Raw genomic sequence first — 14,977 nt, forward strand, 5'->3', positions numbered from 1 at the left:
CTGCATTGAAATCTAACAGTACAGCTCCCACAATCTTTTTATTGTCCATTTGTTTCAACCTATCATCAGTCATTTGTGTCAGTGCAAGTACATGCTGAGTGCCCTTCTCTATAAACATTCTGAAAGTCTGTTGCTAATTTGTTTAAATATAAATAGCATTGTATTTGTTCAAACACAATTTTTTCCAACAGTTTGCTAAAGAGCTGGCCGCAAGTTGATAGGTCAAGGATGGAGGTGGGCATGACTTAAAAAATGGCAGAGTAATACAAAAAAATGATGATCAGTCAAAATGACTGCTTTAATGATTCTAGTGTTAAATGCTCAGGCTGTTTCTAGGCCTGACAGTCAGGCCTAGAACCAGTAAAGCACGCTTTACCATTCTTGGGTAGCTGAATGACTTTGGATTCCCTCCAGGCCTGATGACAAACAATTTCCTCTAGGCTCAGATGAATATACAGTATATAACGGATAGGAGTGGCTATAGAGTCAGCTACCATCCTCAGTAGCTTTCCATCTAAGTTGTCAATTCCAGGAGGTTTGTCATTATTGATTGTTAACAACAATTTTCCCACCTCTCCAAAACTAACTTTTCAAAATGTAAACTTACAAAGATTTTCTTTCATTTAGTTTTTTTTATGCATGAATACGATTGCTCACTGTTAGTTGTTGGCATTTCCTGACTAAGTTTGCCAATGAAGTAATCATAAACTTTATTGGCAACATCAAATGGTTTTGTGATAAATAAGCCATCTGATGTTGGGAAAGAGCTCTCAAGGTAAGAATGTCACTGTACTCTTTCTCACCCGTTCTATACTGTGCACGTGGCAAATAAACGTTGACACTTGAAACTGTAAGTGTAGTTTGTGTGTGTGTTCGTTTGGGTGTGTTTGTGAGAGAGAGAGCATTTTATAAACGGTATGTCAGATGAGCTCCCAGCATGACAGGTGCTACCACAACACTCCCGTCCAATGACGATGGCCCGAGGAAAACAATGTCTTGGTGCTTGTAACAACATTACTTTTCAACTGATCCCTTTAAATGAACACTGGCTATTTCTAGGCCTGACTGCGTCGAAACAGGATGTGGACATGAAGCTAGGGTTAGGGTAAGGGTTAGGGTTGTAATGAGGCTAGGGTTAGGGTTGAAACGGGATGTGGACATGAAGCTCGAGTTAGGGTTGTGGTTGAGGCTAGGGTTAAGGTTGAACCGGGAGGAGGACATGATGCTAGGGTTAGGGTTAGACAAAGCAGTATTATGGCGTATCCAAAGGTCAAACATGTAAATCAAGGTTTGATCTCTGCTGAGTAGAGGTGGTTCTCCTCTTTCTTCAAACTAGGGCCATTGTTCTAGAGATGATGTTATAATTAGAAAAACTGTATTGTCCACACAATGTGCATATCTTTTCATTGACAGGCAGCAGTGGGTGACAATAAGTAGCTCAGACACGGCCCGTCCCCTCGTCCCTTTTGTGGTGAGTTTAGTAATGGCGCCCATATGAGGGCCTAATTACCGGCTCGGCAGGCCCCGCAACAAAGTCGCTCTTGTTATGCCATCATCCAATTCACACAATCAGATTTCGCAAAAAGGGAACTAATCTCATTCCTTCACATGCCATTACCTTAATCTGAGAACCTCGTGCCTGTTCTACAGACAGACAGGATTTGCTGTGTCCCCGTCCAGATGAGAGAATGATTTTCATTTAGCGAGAGAGCGAGAGTGAGAGAGAGAGACTCACTAACTAAAGAGGCTCCAGCAAGCAGGCATCGCCCAGGCTCACACAGACAAGTCTTTAACTGTCAGTCTGCATTCCGACTCTAAATTTGACCAGGTTTGAAGAGGCGTACTTCGGGGCTGGACTTTGGCCAAAACAAAAAGCAAAATCTAAACATTACTGATGTATCCAGCAGATGCAGCAGGGTTTACTGATGTTGAATTTATTCACATAGCGTAATGTGTCATCTGTTGTGTGGTAGAGTGGTAAGGGCTGTTGATGGTAAGGATACATTTTTAGTAAAGTAAAAGTAAATCAAACCTTACTGGTTTTGATACTGTAAATTCTTTCACACGAATGTACTGGAGGGGAACACAACTTCTGTGTTGGTAGGAATAATACCTTAAGAATTGAAAACAATTTGTTTTCTAAAATCCATTCTATTAATACTTTTTACTTACTCATTCTGTTTTTCTCCCTCATTCACTGGCTCAGCAGCCAAGGTTCATAGTTACATTGTGTAATACTGCCATCTGTTGGCATGTGTGCATCCATACTATACAATTTGATTAATAGACATGAACACTGTATGCAATCTATGTATCGACATTTATGTGCAATCATCAACATTTGAGATACTTGATATTGTGTTTCTGTAATTAGATTGTCACTATGGCTGTGCTTTTTTAATTTATCTAGGCAAGTCAGGTTAAGAACCAATTCTTATTTTAACTGAAGGCAGATTGACAGATTTTTACCTTGTCAGCTCGGGGATTTGATCTTGCAACCTTTCGGTTACTAGTCCAACACTCTAACCACTAGGCTACCTGCCACTTTAGTATTATGAGAAAGGGAAAAGGGGAATATGGAGCAGAATAGGATGGGGGAAATATGACAGTATCGCTCTTATTTTTTTAGAATTGAAAATTAAATGAATATATTTTTGTTAGTTCGCTGCATCTGAATGGAGTTTCAAAGATCGTGTGGCAATAAAATTGTTTTATTTGAGACCAAAAAAGATTGAGCTTTTATTTGAAAGTTGATTTAATACATTTCTCTCTCTCTCACCTGGAAGCAAGGCCATCCTCGTTTAGGGATCATACTTTTAGATTTTTTCTCCTTTTTATGACTGAGAGGACTGTTGCTATCTCCAACATGCATTACGTTCAAAATAAACCAATCTACTGTGTGTCCCTCTGCTGTCTGGTTTTTGTACATACCTGTATGACCCACTCCACAGCAGATTCACTTGCTGGAAACCGGAAGGGCAACATAGACCCTCATTCACTGCCCAGAGAATAAGAAAATACAAAACATTTCTATTTGTAATACTCGTTTCGTGTGTCACTTATGGGATACGCCTAGGGGTGTTCTAAGCTTGAGGTATCCAATCACACAGCGTCTTTTGGAGACAGACCGGTCGACTTGCAGCTTCATTAAATAGTACCCGCAAAACACCAGTCTCAACGTCAACAGTGACGAGGCGACTCCGGGATGCTGGCCTCCTAGGCAGAGTTGCAATGAAAAAGCCATATCTTAGACTGGCCTATAAAAAGAAAAGATTAAGACGGGCAAGAGAACACAGACACTGGACAGAGGAACTCTGCCTAGAAGGCCAGCATCCCGGAGTCGCCTCTTCACTGTTGACGTTGAGACTGGTGTTTTGTGGGGACTTTTTAATGAAGATTCCAGTTGAGGACTTGTGAGGCGTCTGTTTCTAAAACTAGAAACTCTCATGTACTTGCTCTCTTGCTCAGTTGGGCACCGGGGCCTCCCACTCCTCTTTCTATTCTGGTTAGAGACAGTTTGCGCTGTTCTGTGAAGGGAGTAGTACACAGCGTTGTATGAGATCTTCAGTTTCTTGGCAATTTCTCGCATGGAATAGCCTTCATTCCTCAGAACAAGAATAGACTAATGAGTTTCAGAAGAAAGTTATTTGTTTCTGGACGTTTTGAGCCTGTAATTGAACCCACAAATGTTGATGCTCCCAGATACTCAACTAGTCTAAAGGCCAGTTTTATTGTTTCTTTAATCAGAACAACAGTTTTCACCTGTGCTAACATAATTGCAAAAGGGTTTTCTAATGATCAATTAGCCTTTTAAAATGATAAACTTGGATTAGCTAACACAATGTGCCATTGGAACACAGGAGTGACGGTTGCTGATAATGGGCCTATGTAGATATTCAATTAAAAATCAACTATTTCCAGCTACAATAGTCATTTACAACATTAACAATGTCTACATTGTATTTCTGATCAATTTGATGTTATTTTAATGGACAAAACAATTAGATTTTATTTCAAAAACAAGGACATTTGTAAGTGACCCCAAACTTTTGAACGGTAGTGTATGTATATTGACGGAACACACTTTCACATAAGCTGCTGCCACTCTGTCTATTATCTATCCTGATTGACATGTACATTTTACCTCATACCCCTGCAAATTGATTCTGTACCGGTATTCCTTGTATAGTCTTGTTATCGTTAATTTATTGTGTTACTATTTGTTTTTTTATTTGTATAAATTGTTCTTACTTTTTACCTCTGCATTGTTGGGAAAGGGCTTGTAAGTAGGCATTTCACGGTAAGGTCTACACCTGTTGTATTCGGCGCATTGTGACAAATAAAATATTATTTGATTCCCCCCACTCTGGACAGAGTAAGGAAACGAGGATTATCTCTAATCTTGGTTGCCCCTCGATGACCATGGAGGCCCTGGATAGCAGAGATTATGAAAAGGCAACCCCCGGTTACACAGGTATCTTTTGGCCCAGGGGAACAGGAAGATTTCCCTCCACACCAAGTATCCATGATCCTCTGGGGCCTGGCCTGGTGGTAGTATAAATCTGAGTGTGATAGGCTTGCCTCTCAGAGTCATTGAGACTATCCAGAGTGCAAGGGCCCCTTCTATGCTCTCACTGTATGCAAGCAAGTTATGCGTTTTTTGTGAGAAGTGGTGTGAACAAAAACTGTTAAACACTTAAGTGCCTTTTCAGCCGCTATCTCAGCCTGTCGTATAGGCATTGACTATAACACAGTAGGGAAACAGCCTCTGGTCTGTTGTTCCATGTAGGGAGCGTGTCACGTATTACGAGTCTCCAAGCCTTTTGCCCCGTCCTGGGACCTGTCTATTGTGCTTGAAGCAAATTTCTCAGCAATTCTGAGCCTCTGGAAAGCGTTGAAATATCTCTCCTTCAGGGGTGTCTCCACCATTTGTGTTCAGTACGTGCTTTGTACATATGCTTGGATGGAATGAGAGCATGGCGCAAGAGTGACCAACTCTTCCTGGGTGCCCCCCTGCCAGGGTAGGCCCCTCTCTAATCTACGGCTGTCCCATTGAATAGTGGAGGCTATTATATTGACTTATAATAGCAAGGGTTTACAGCTCCCTGAGGGCTCATTCCAACAGAGGTATGGCTATCTCTTGGGCACTGTACAAAAGGCATCTCTTTACAAGAGATTTGCAAAGTGGTATTTGGGCCACCCCTCATACTTTAATGAGGTTTTACCGACTGGACGTCACTGCACCTTCATCGGTGCATACTGGCCTCAGCCTCGGATCCTCTGAGGGCTGATGCTGTTGAAACTACTCTGGCTTCGGAGAGCATGTCTGCGTTACGGGAGTCGGCCATATCCCATAAGTGACATATCGAAACGAATATTAGAAATAGAACTTTGAGTTACTTGCAAGGATGCTCGAGAATGACCAGTTGGCTGGCGAGTGGCTCCTTTTACGGAGGAGAGGGGCTCACCTCATTCACCACTCGACCAGTCTGTCTCCAACAGACGCTGTGTGATTGGATACTTCAAGCTTGTGACACGCCCCTAGGAGTATCCCATAAGTAACATATCTCACTCGTATTCTCATAGAACCGGGGTTACGCAAGTAACCTATTCCAGTATGTCATTGCTATGAAAATGTGGAAGGGGATGTCAAGAGACAATTTACCTAGCCTTACTGTTGATGCACTGATTGTAGGTATTATATTGCTTCTAACATTAATTAAAGAGGCTATACAGAACATTTGCCTCATGTATTTCACACAGTAGCTATCATCCTGACATTTTAATGAAATTAAATTGGAAGAAATTCGCCACCGCTTGGAAATATGTAGATCAGTGTTTCTCAAGTTCCGGCTCGTGGGACGTTGCCGACTGGTCCCTGAGATGGTTTAAAGGTGACTTGAAAGGGAACCAGTGATGTAATGCTTGCTCTCATTTTGTTGTGTGTTATCATAAACAGCTTGTTTTGAAAAAAAAGACGTGTCACATCTCAGTGGTTTTGAAATATGTATTGTTTAATCACATTGGAAATAAAATAAATTGTTTTGTGCAGTGAACAAAAATAAGAAATATAAAGCCTCTCAAAAGATACACATTTGCTTGCTGCTTTTGTTTGCTTTTATTTACATTAGTCCTCGCTTTATGGAGTAGGAGTTATGTTAGTAGAGACCTATAGTGATGGACACAGGATTGAGATATCATCTGTATTGGCAGGACACCGAGGAAACATCAATAATAATGCGACAACAGAGAGCACATATGGTCACATATCCACAGAACGTATAGTGTCTTTCTTTCTCTTCCTGGGGTTGGTTCAGTACAATGTACTCCGCTTCAATATGTACGGCCTCCGAGCTTTGGTGTTTTTCACCTGCCTCTTAAAAATATACGGTGATTTCCTTTTGAGCGGGTTGTCACTGTTTTGATCGGCGTCTAAGTTCTCTCGTGAGTCGTCAAGCACCTGTAAAGAAAGACAGAATAAGCCACTCCCGAGACTCTTCTGTGGTGCATAATGCCATGAAAACAAATGTATTCCTTATAGATTGACCTAAAAAACAAACACAATATATGAAGTGAGCTGATATAAAAGATACCAGAAATTTTCCATTCACACAAAAAGCTTATTTCTCTCAAATTGTGTACATACATTTGTTTTCATCCCTGTCAGTGAGAATTTCTCCTTTGACAAGATAATCCATCCACCTGACAGGTGTGGCATATCAATAATCTGATTAAACAGCATGATCATTACACAGGTGCACCTTGTGCTGGGGACAATGAAAGGCCACAGTTATGTCACACAACACAATGCCACAGATGTCTCAAGTTTTGAGGGAGAGTGTAATTGGCATGATGACTGCAGGAATGTCCACCAGAGCTGTTGCCAGATAATTTTATGTTCATTTCTCTACCATAAACCACCTCCAATGTCGTTTTAGAGAATTTGGCAGTACATCCAACTGGCCTCACAACCGCAGACCATGTGTATGGCGTAATTTTCTGATGTAAACGTTGTGAACATAGTGCCCCATGGTGGGGTTATGGTATGGTCAGGCAAAAGTTACGGACACCGAACACAATTGCATTATATCGATGGCAATTTGAATGCACAAAAATACCCTGACAAGATCCTGAGGCCCATAGATTAGGGCCTAATTTATTTATTTCAATTGACTGATTTAGTCATATGAACTGTAAATCAGTAAAATCTTTGAAATGGTTGCATGTTGCGTTTATATTTTTGTTCAGTACATGTTCCATATATAGCACCCTATGCAGCTGTGTGTTAGACCTAGATCAATCAGATTCAGCGTTAACCGCTGATGTTTTGGCAGTGTCAGAGGTATAGCTGCGTTGGAGCTGTCAAATCGGTGAGCAGCTGCTCTTGATCATTGTCATGAAACTACACCTGTCCCACTCGCATTAGGTACTCGCGGGGCAAACAGTGCCCCTCTGTCTTTGTATGTGTAGCCCATGTATCTGATGCTGTCTGGCCAAAAAGAGTATGACATGTCACATTATTTTTTTACCAGAATGAGAATGTGGCTATATAGAAATAATATTGAGGTGTTGATTACATCTCACATTCCAGTGTTCAGACTTGTAAACAAGGCTGCATTGGATTTCTCGTAATGTGACTCCGTGCAACTAATGGCAATGTACTTATGCATTAGGTATAATGACAGGGACCGCTTGTGGATTTGACAACTCTAACGCAGTTCCACCTCCGACACTGTGAAAGACAACTGCTATGACGATGTGGCTAAAGCATATCTGTTTAAATAGAGCCCTTAAACAAGTGTTTCGTGTGTTGTTCCATGCATGATAAAGCAAGTACTAATCTGTATAGCCAGGCTAAAGAGTCTACCATGATGTGTGTGGCCCTGTTTTTGTGTTTTTGTGTGGGTATGAGATGCTTCTCCCTGTAGACCACACTTTTGCCCCAACTAACACCAACACCCCAACTGACTCCAACAATCAACTAATCATGATCTTCAGTTTAGAATGCAATTAGTTTAATCAGCTGTACTTGCTAGGGACGGGGGGGAAAGTCTGACACCACTCCGCCTCTGAGGAGGTGCCCATCCCTGCTGTAGACTAAGGGCTTGATGCAATCAGATTCGCTTCAGCCAACATACGCATAGCGGTTGTTTTGACGGTGTAGGAGGTGGAACTGCGTTAGACTTGTCAAATCCACAAGTGGCTCCCGGCAGTATAGTGTAGCTAAAGTAGACATTGCCATTGGCTGCACTGAGTCGCATTAACAGAAATCCCACGCAGCCTTGTTTACGAGTTCAAACACCGGAATGTGAGATGCAATCTACACCTCGATTCGGAAGGCAGAAATCCTCATTATTTAGTTGAATGATTTTTGGATTTCGGCATCATTATTTCTATATGGCCGACACTTTCTCATTCTGAACTTTTACATGAGTGGGGTGGTTGTGACTTCACGAAAATGATAGCAAGAGCAGCTGCTCACCCATTTGACGGTGCCAACGCAGTTCCAACTCCGCCAAAACATCTGCAATGCAGGTGTCTGCTCTCGCCGGTTAACGCTTGATCTGATTGAATCTAGGCCCTGGAGTGCTTATCCCTGTGCGTGTTTACCGTGTGTGCATTTGTGTGACTCACTCGAAATGTATATGTCTGCATGACAGATTTTCGATTCAAATGTGAGAATTGCTCTCCGTGCATCAGCGTCTGTTTTTGTAGGTGTCGGTGTGTGCATCCTTTTCTGTGTGTCCCAGTGTATGTATGTATGCATGAATCCAAATATGGGTGTCCCTCACCTCTCGGGGCTGCAGCACTCTGCAGATCTGCTGTAGGTCTAGAAGCTTGTCCAGGGGCTCAGGAAGGGAGGCCAGTCTCTCCCACAGCTCCTCCTCAGAGTTATACTCCTCCTGTTCTCTCCACGACAGGCTGTTCATCAGGCTGTTCACCATCCTGCACACATTCACCAGGGACACACGCCAGTAGGGGGCGCCCTGTTTCATCTAGGAGGAGCATATAAATAAATACTAGGACTACGACATACATAAAGACTTACATGTGTGTGTGCATGCGTGTGTGCATAGGTGTGCTTTTGCCTTTGCACTCTCTCATGGATCAGTCAGATCTAACTAGCTTCAATCCTGCTGTATCATAATCTCGTTTGAGTGTGTGGTTTTGGATGGTGCGAGGCCCCTATCGGTGCCCGTTGGGGCCTCTGTGCGTGGGCCGACTCGTTAACACAGCACAGCCCCGACTCCCTCCTGGGTGTCACTGAGTCGTAAAAGGAACAGAAGATTGGTGCTTCTAAATCACTTTAAATCCCATCTCAGCTATCATCTTTCCTTTATGGATGGCAAAGGAAACACTTTTATTTTCTGCATCTCCTTTGTTGAGTTGTTAGATATTACATATGGATTTGGAGGCCATGGGGGAGAAATGTCACAGAGTGGATTATTTTGTACTGAGCAGACTGAGGATAAACCACAGAAAGGACGTCTTAGTCTGTTGGATACGCCTGTGAGTTCCTTACAATATTGACATTTAGAAAAGCCTACCGCCCTCAAATACAAATGAGCTCTTGTTTACTTCCAAATGAGCAGTTTGTTAAGACACTGAGTGTTGAGACGAGAGGTAGGTACACTTTTAATTGTGCAGAAAGGTCACTTCACATTACAGTTTGATGTAGCTCCTTCTTTCTCCAGTGTGTTCTCTCTCATTGTCAGTTAATTATTGAGGGACTGAGGGACGGAAAATCCTTTTTATGGAGCAGTCCAATAATGCCAGCATCCAGAGTAGAGGGACGAACTGCCATTTCAAGTAGCCCCTGTCCCCACTATTGAATTGTCTGTAGCTTGGCTCATGACAGCTCTGGGTGGCCAGATTAGTTACTGGCTAGATTTCAACATCAGACATTTTTAAGACAGTGACTACTGGTATATCCAGAATTTGGAAAAATGTAATTGATCTCACCTTACCAATTGATTTAGTCATCATTCTGTGTTCTAATTCCATTATTTTCGATGAAGAAAATCAAGTGCTGGCATATGCATATGCATGCAGCAGTTATAAATAGACCTGACAGATACTTCATGAAGTAACAAAACTGTTGTTTCACAGCCTGCAAACAAGCGTCATTGAAACAACAGTCAACCTATTCCAACATTAGGAAACGGATCCCCCACCCACCCATGTATTTCTGTAATCTGTGTGTGAAAGAAAAAAGGGAAAGACAAAGCCACAAGTGTCTACTACAACACTGCCTCTCCAGTGTCTTCTAATCTAGAGCACTCTATCAGTCATCTGGCGACATACGATTACAATCAGCCCCCCCCAAGGATCCCTTGGAACATCATCAGCGATAAATCACAGAGCTTATTTGTCAAAGTCGTGTCTCAGTGTGTCCCTCTCATCTCCATTCGTTTATCAGACAGAGTGGGGAGGAGGGAGTAGGGATTGAGAGAGAGAGAGTATGTGTTTGTGTGCGTGTCACGCGTGCGTGTGTGTTGTGTGCTCATGTGCAAACGTATGTGAGTGTGTGTGTGAGTGTGTGTGTGTGTGTGTGTGTGTGTGTGTGTGTGTGTGTGTGTGTGTGTGTGTGTGTGTGTGTGTGTGTGTGTGTGTGTGTGTGTGTGTGTGTGTGTGTGTGTGTGTGTGTGTGTGTGTGTGTGTGTGTGTACGAGAATGTGCGTGTGTGTGTGTGTGTTTTGGCCGCGCGGCGCTACGTTGCTGTCAGGACCATCTGAATGGTATTAACTCAGGTAATCAGTCTCCAGGCTCCACTAGTTCCAGTTCTATCTACTTCATTTCCTCTTGCCTGTCAACGGAGTATCTTGCACGATAAATGGTCATATATAACATTTTAAAAAGCAATTATGTTATACCTAAATGATTTCATTTTGAAACCTTTATAGTTCCTGTGCATGAGCGTGTATGCATGTGTAAGTTGAAAAGTGATGAAGTGATTAGAAAAAGTGATTTTAAAAGCTTTATTGATTATTGATTGTTCTAGATGGAACATTGTGTTCATCTCAAAGACCGTATATCTTAACACTAACCCAGAAACCTGTGAAAACTATGAACAAATAGAGTCCATAATGAGCCAATTCAATTGGAACAAAAACCGAGAGAGAAAGAGGACATATCCAGGCTCCATAAAAGAGCACCTGCACTACGGGGGCACTAACTGCACACGGGCACACACACACACACACACACACACACACACACACACACACACACACACACACACACACACACACACACACACACACACACACACACACACACACACACACACACACACACACACACACACACACACACACACACACACACACACACACACACACACACACACACACACACCTCAGATCTGACAGGTGCACAGAGGAAGCAGCGCAGTACCTTTGAAGTGAAGAGACTGTTCAACAGCTCCTCCTCTATTGCCCGCTGTTCCTGGTCAACATCTATCAGATAGACACAAAACAAGAGTTATAACACAGGTTTATCATAGTGCAGGTATAAAGGTATTATACAGGTAGGTATATAATAATAAAAAATACAACTCCAATTCTGAAGTAACCATTTCAGTAAAAACGTGGTTTCTATCACCTGGGTTTTTCTAGCATAGTCTACAACAGATTTATCCAACTTAATTGATCCGTTTGGTGGCAATTTAGCCCTCGTAGACTATTCCTAACGAGCTGCTTTAAAGACTATTAACGTTCTGTTAGAGCCTGATCCATTGTGACCCATCAAACCTCGGCAAAAGGTACAGTAAAGCTCAAGCAAAAACAGCTTGACTTAACAAATGTTTTTACATTCCATTTTGGAGCGTGTCACAGAGTTCAGATAACCAAATCGTGCTTAGATGTCAAAATTGATGTTGAACTTGATTCAAGTTGATGTTGAATCAAATCCCTTTTGCTCCTTAAGCCAGGAAGTCAAGGCTTTTTGGGGCGCAGCTAGATCCATTCACCCCTTTCCATCACCCACATCCCACAGCAACATCTACATAACAGTTTGTTTCTCTGACGGAGATAAGTGCTTAATAAGCTCAACCGAACAGTGTGATGTCCTGGAGCGCTTCAGTTGGCTTCCCCACACCTGAGTCACCTAGGCTAGGGCATTGATTAAACAATTAGATGGATACATTGTGCTGTGCTAGAACAGAGGTATGCACACACCCCGTAGCTCTGCAGGTCTACCCTACTAGAGCTTTGCACAAGAAATATCTCAGAGCAGTTATGCCTTCTTGATAGGAATATGCGGGTAGTCAATGTATGTGAATAAATAAGATAAATACCTGGGTAATCAATGGATGTGAATAGATAAGATAACTAAAGTGTGCGTGGTGAAATCCACCTGTTGCAAAAGTATGTTTCAGATGAGAGTAATTCAGTTGGTCCCTCGTCTCTGAGACCATTTCCTGTTCTTTCAAGGTAAAATCCAACTTAATCAGTTGACAATGCAACCAAAATAATACCCAGTAAGGTTGCAAATGAATTAACAATCAAAAGGAAAGTATGTGAAAGGATGCCCGTGCTTACCTGAACATAATACGCCACACGTCAAACAGAGGAGAAGCACACACGGCAGCTGTGCCTGCATCTTCGTACAAATCCCACGCTCTGAATCCACCTAGCTAAGCAGGACCCAAGTCCATAGGGTTAGGGGTCAAATGCAGAAAGAGAGAGAAACAGAGAAGTCGGAGGTGGAGAAGGAATGTACTCAGTCTGTTTGTCCTTGTCTTCTCTTCTTCCTGTCAGTAACAGTGTCTGCCTGTGTCCTCTTGGCTTTAGATAGAGTGAATGAAGTGAAGAGCAGTGGGCTTCATTCTCTCTGTATATAAGAGGTAGAATGATGTCACAGGACCACTCTCTCACCCCCCTCTCTCTCTCATCCCCTCTCCCCCTCACCCTCTACCCACAAGCGCCTGTGCTGTGTCATCGTGACATCATACATCACCCCCCATCACACATCAAGGTTTTGCGTCATACAACTTTTAGATGTGGTTATTTACATGTATTTATTTATATTGATTACTTTAGAGTGGGTAGCTTGATTGTTATGCTGATTTGTTTGTGGAGGCGAGTTGTGTGTATGAAGCTGAAGACCCCTGTCTCACTGGGATTCAGGGAACACACACTCAGGGCTCTACAAATACTCTATGAACAAATGTATTTCTTGGTGTTTTAAGTGTAAGTGGTATCTCATCAATGAAAGTTGCATCACTCTTTTACCTTGAGACCAAATGCTTTGAAGTAAGTATGGTTAGGGATAAGGGATAGGGATAAGGGATAAGTATGTAATACGTCAACCTCAACTCAGTTAAGAAGCACATACATTAATAAATATGAATGATTCTATAGATTTTTTAATTTTTTTATTAACAGTTTTCTCTTAATAACTATTTTGTATAGATTAACAACTGCTATCGAAAACCCATAGGCTACTGGTAATCCCAAACACTGATTTATAGTCTAATTGTGCCATAGGCCATATCATCGTGCTGAAAGTGCACTCCAGCTAGACAACACTCACAAGCAAATGATGGCCACATGCGCTCCCATATGCAGCCTACCCAAGTGGGAAAAAAATCTAATTAGACATGCTTAAATCATACTTCATTATATTTAAAATTATTTAAATAGGAACCATTTTAAATACATTTAATGCAATTAGCATTTAAGTATATTATATACATTTCAAATCATATAAATTGGGACACTTTTTTGTACTTAAGTATGTTTTTAGTAATCTAAATAAAGAGAAAAATTAAATATACAGTGCATTTGGAAAGTATTCAGACCCCTTGACTTTATCCACATTTTACATTTACATTTACATTTAAGTCATTTAGCAGACGCTCTTATCCAGAGCGACTTACAAATTGGTGCATTCACCTTATGATATCCAGTGGAACAACCACTTTACAATAGTGCATCTAACTCTTTTAAGGGGGGGGGGGGGTTAGAAGGATTACTTTATCCTATCCTAGGTATTCCTTAAAGAGGTGGGGTTTCAGGTGTCTCCGGAAGGTGGTGATTGACTCCGCTGACCTGGCGTCGTGAGGGAGTTTGTTCCACCATTGGGGTGCCAGAGCAGCGAACAGTTTTGACTGGGCTGAGCGGGAACTGTACTTCCTCAGAGGTAGGGAGGCGAGCAGGCCAGAGGTGGATGAACGCAGTGCCCTTGTTTGGGTGTAGGGCCTGATCAGAGCCTGAAGGTACGGAGGTGCCGTTCCCCTCACAGCTCCGTAGGCAAGCACCATGGTCTTGTAGCGGATGCGAGCTTCAACTGGAAGCCAGTGGAGAGAGCGGAGGAGCGGGGTGACGTGAGAGAACTTGGGAAAGTTGAACACCAGACGGGCTGCGGCGTTCTGGATGAGTTGTAGGGGTTTAATGGCACAGGCAGGGAGCCCAGCCAACAGCGAGTTGCAGTAATCCAGACGGGAGATGACAAGTGCCTGGATTAGGACCTGCGCCGCTTCCTGCGTGAGGCAGGGTCGTACTCTGCGAATGTTGTAGAGCATGAACCTACAGGAACGGGTCACCGCCTTGATGTTAGTTGAGAACGACAGGGTGTTGTCCAGGATCACGCCAAGGTTCTTAGCACTCTGGGAGGAGGACACAATGGAGTTGTCAACCGTGATGGCGAATTTTGTTACGTTACAGCCTTATTCTCCAATGGATTACATTGTTTTTGTCCCACTCATCAATCTACACACAATACCCCATAATGACAAAGCAAAAATAGGTTTGTAGAATTTTTTGCAAATGTATAAAAAAATATATAAATGGAAATATCACATTTACTTAAGTATTCAGACCCTTTACTGAGGACTTTGTTGAAGCACCTTTTGTAGCGATTACAACCTTGAGTCTTGTGTATGACGATACAAGCATGGTACACATGTATTTGGGTAGTTTCTCTCATTCTTCTCTGCAGATCCTCTCAAGCTCTATCAGGTTGGATGTGGAGC

The 14,977-nt window shown here is 42.4% G+C and overlaps 1 protein-coding gene across 1 annotated transcript; it reads right to left on the reverse strand.

Annotated features, from left to right (window-relative positions):
- Positions 1–5,996: 5,996 nt before the first annotated feature.
- Positions 5,997–12,815, reverse strand: LOC139539289 (neurotensin/neuromedin N-like). The gene is made up of 4 exons (XM_071342134.1): positions 12,543–12,815; positions 11,398–11,459; positions 8,793–8,996; positions 5,997–6,460 (listed from the first exon to the last, which is right to left on the reverse strand). Exons 1-4 carry the CDS (start codon positions 12,601–12,603, stop codon positions 6,314–6,316), a joined length of 474 nt encoding a protein of 157 aa, XP_071198235.1. The 5' UTR covers positions 12,604–12,815; the 3' UTR covers positions 5,997–6,313.
- Between the last annotated feature and the right edge of the window lie 2,162 nt (positions 12,816–14,977).

Source organism: Salvelinus alpinus, chromosome 15, assembly GCF_045679555.1.
Source record: "Salvelinus alpinus chromosome 15, SLU_Salpinus.1, whole genome shotgun sequence".
Classification (NCBI taxonomy): domain Eukaryota; kingdom Metazoa; phylum Chordata; class Actinopteri; order Salmoniformes; family Salmonidae; genus Salvelinus; species Salvelinus alpinus.

Coding starts and splice junctions, on each gene's coding strand:
- LOC139539289 (XM_071342134.1), bottom strand. CDS start 12,603: ATGCAGGCACAGCTGCCGTGTGTGCTTCTCCTCTGTTTGACGTGTGGC. Junction 11,460..12,542: donor GTGTGGCGTATTATGTTCAG/GTAAGCACGGGC, acceptor TCTATCTGATAG/ATGTTGACCAGGAACAGCGG. Junction 8,997..11,397: donor ACAGTCTCTTCACTTCAAAG/GTACTGCGCTGC, acceptor TGCTCCTCCTAG/ATGAAACAGGGCGCCCCCTA.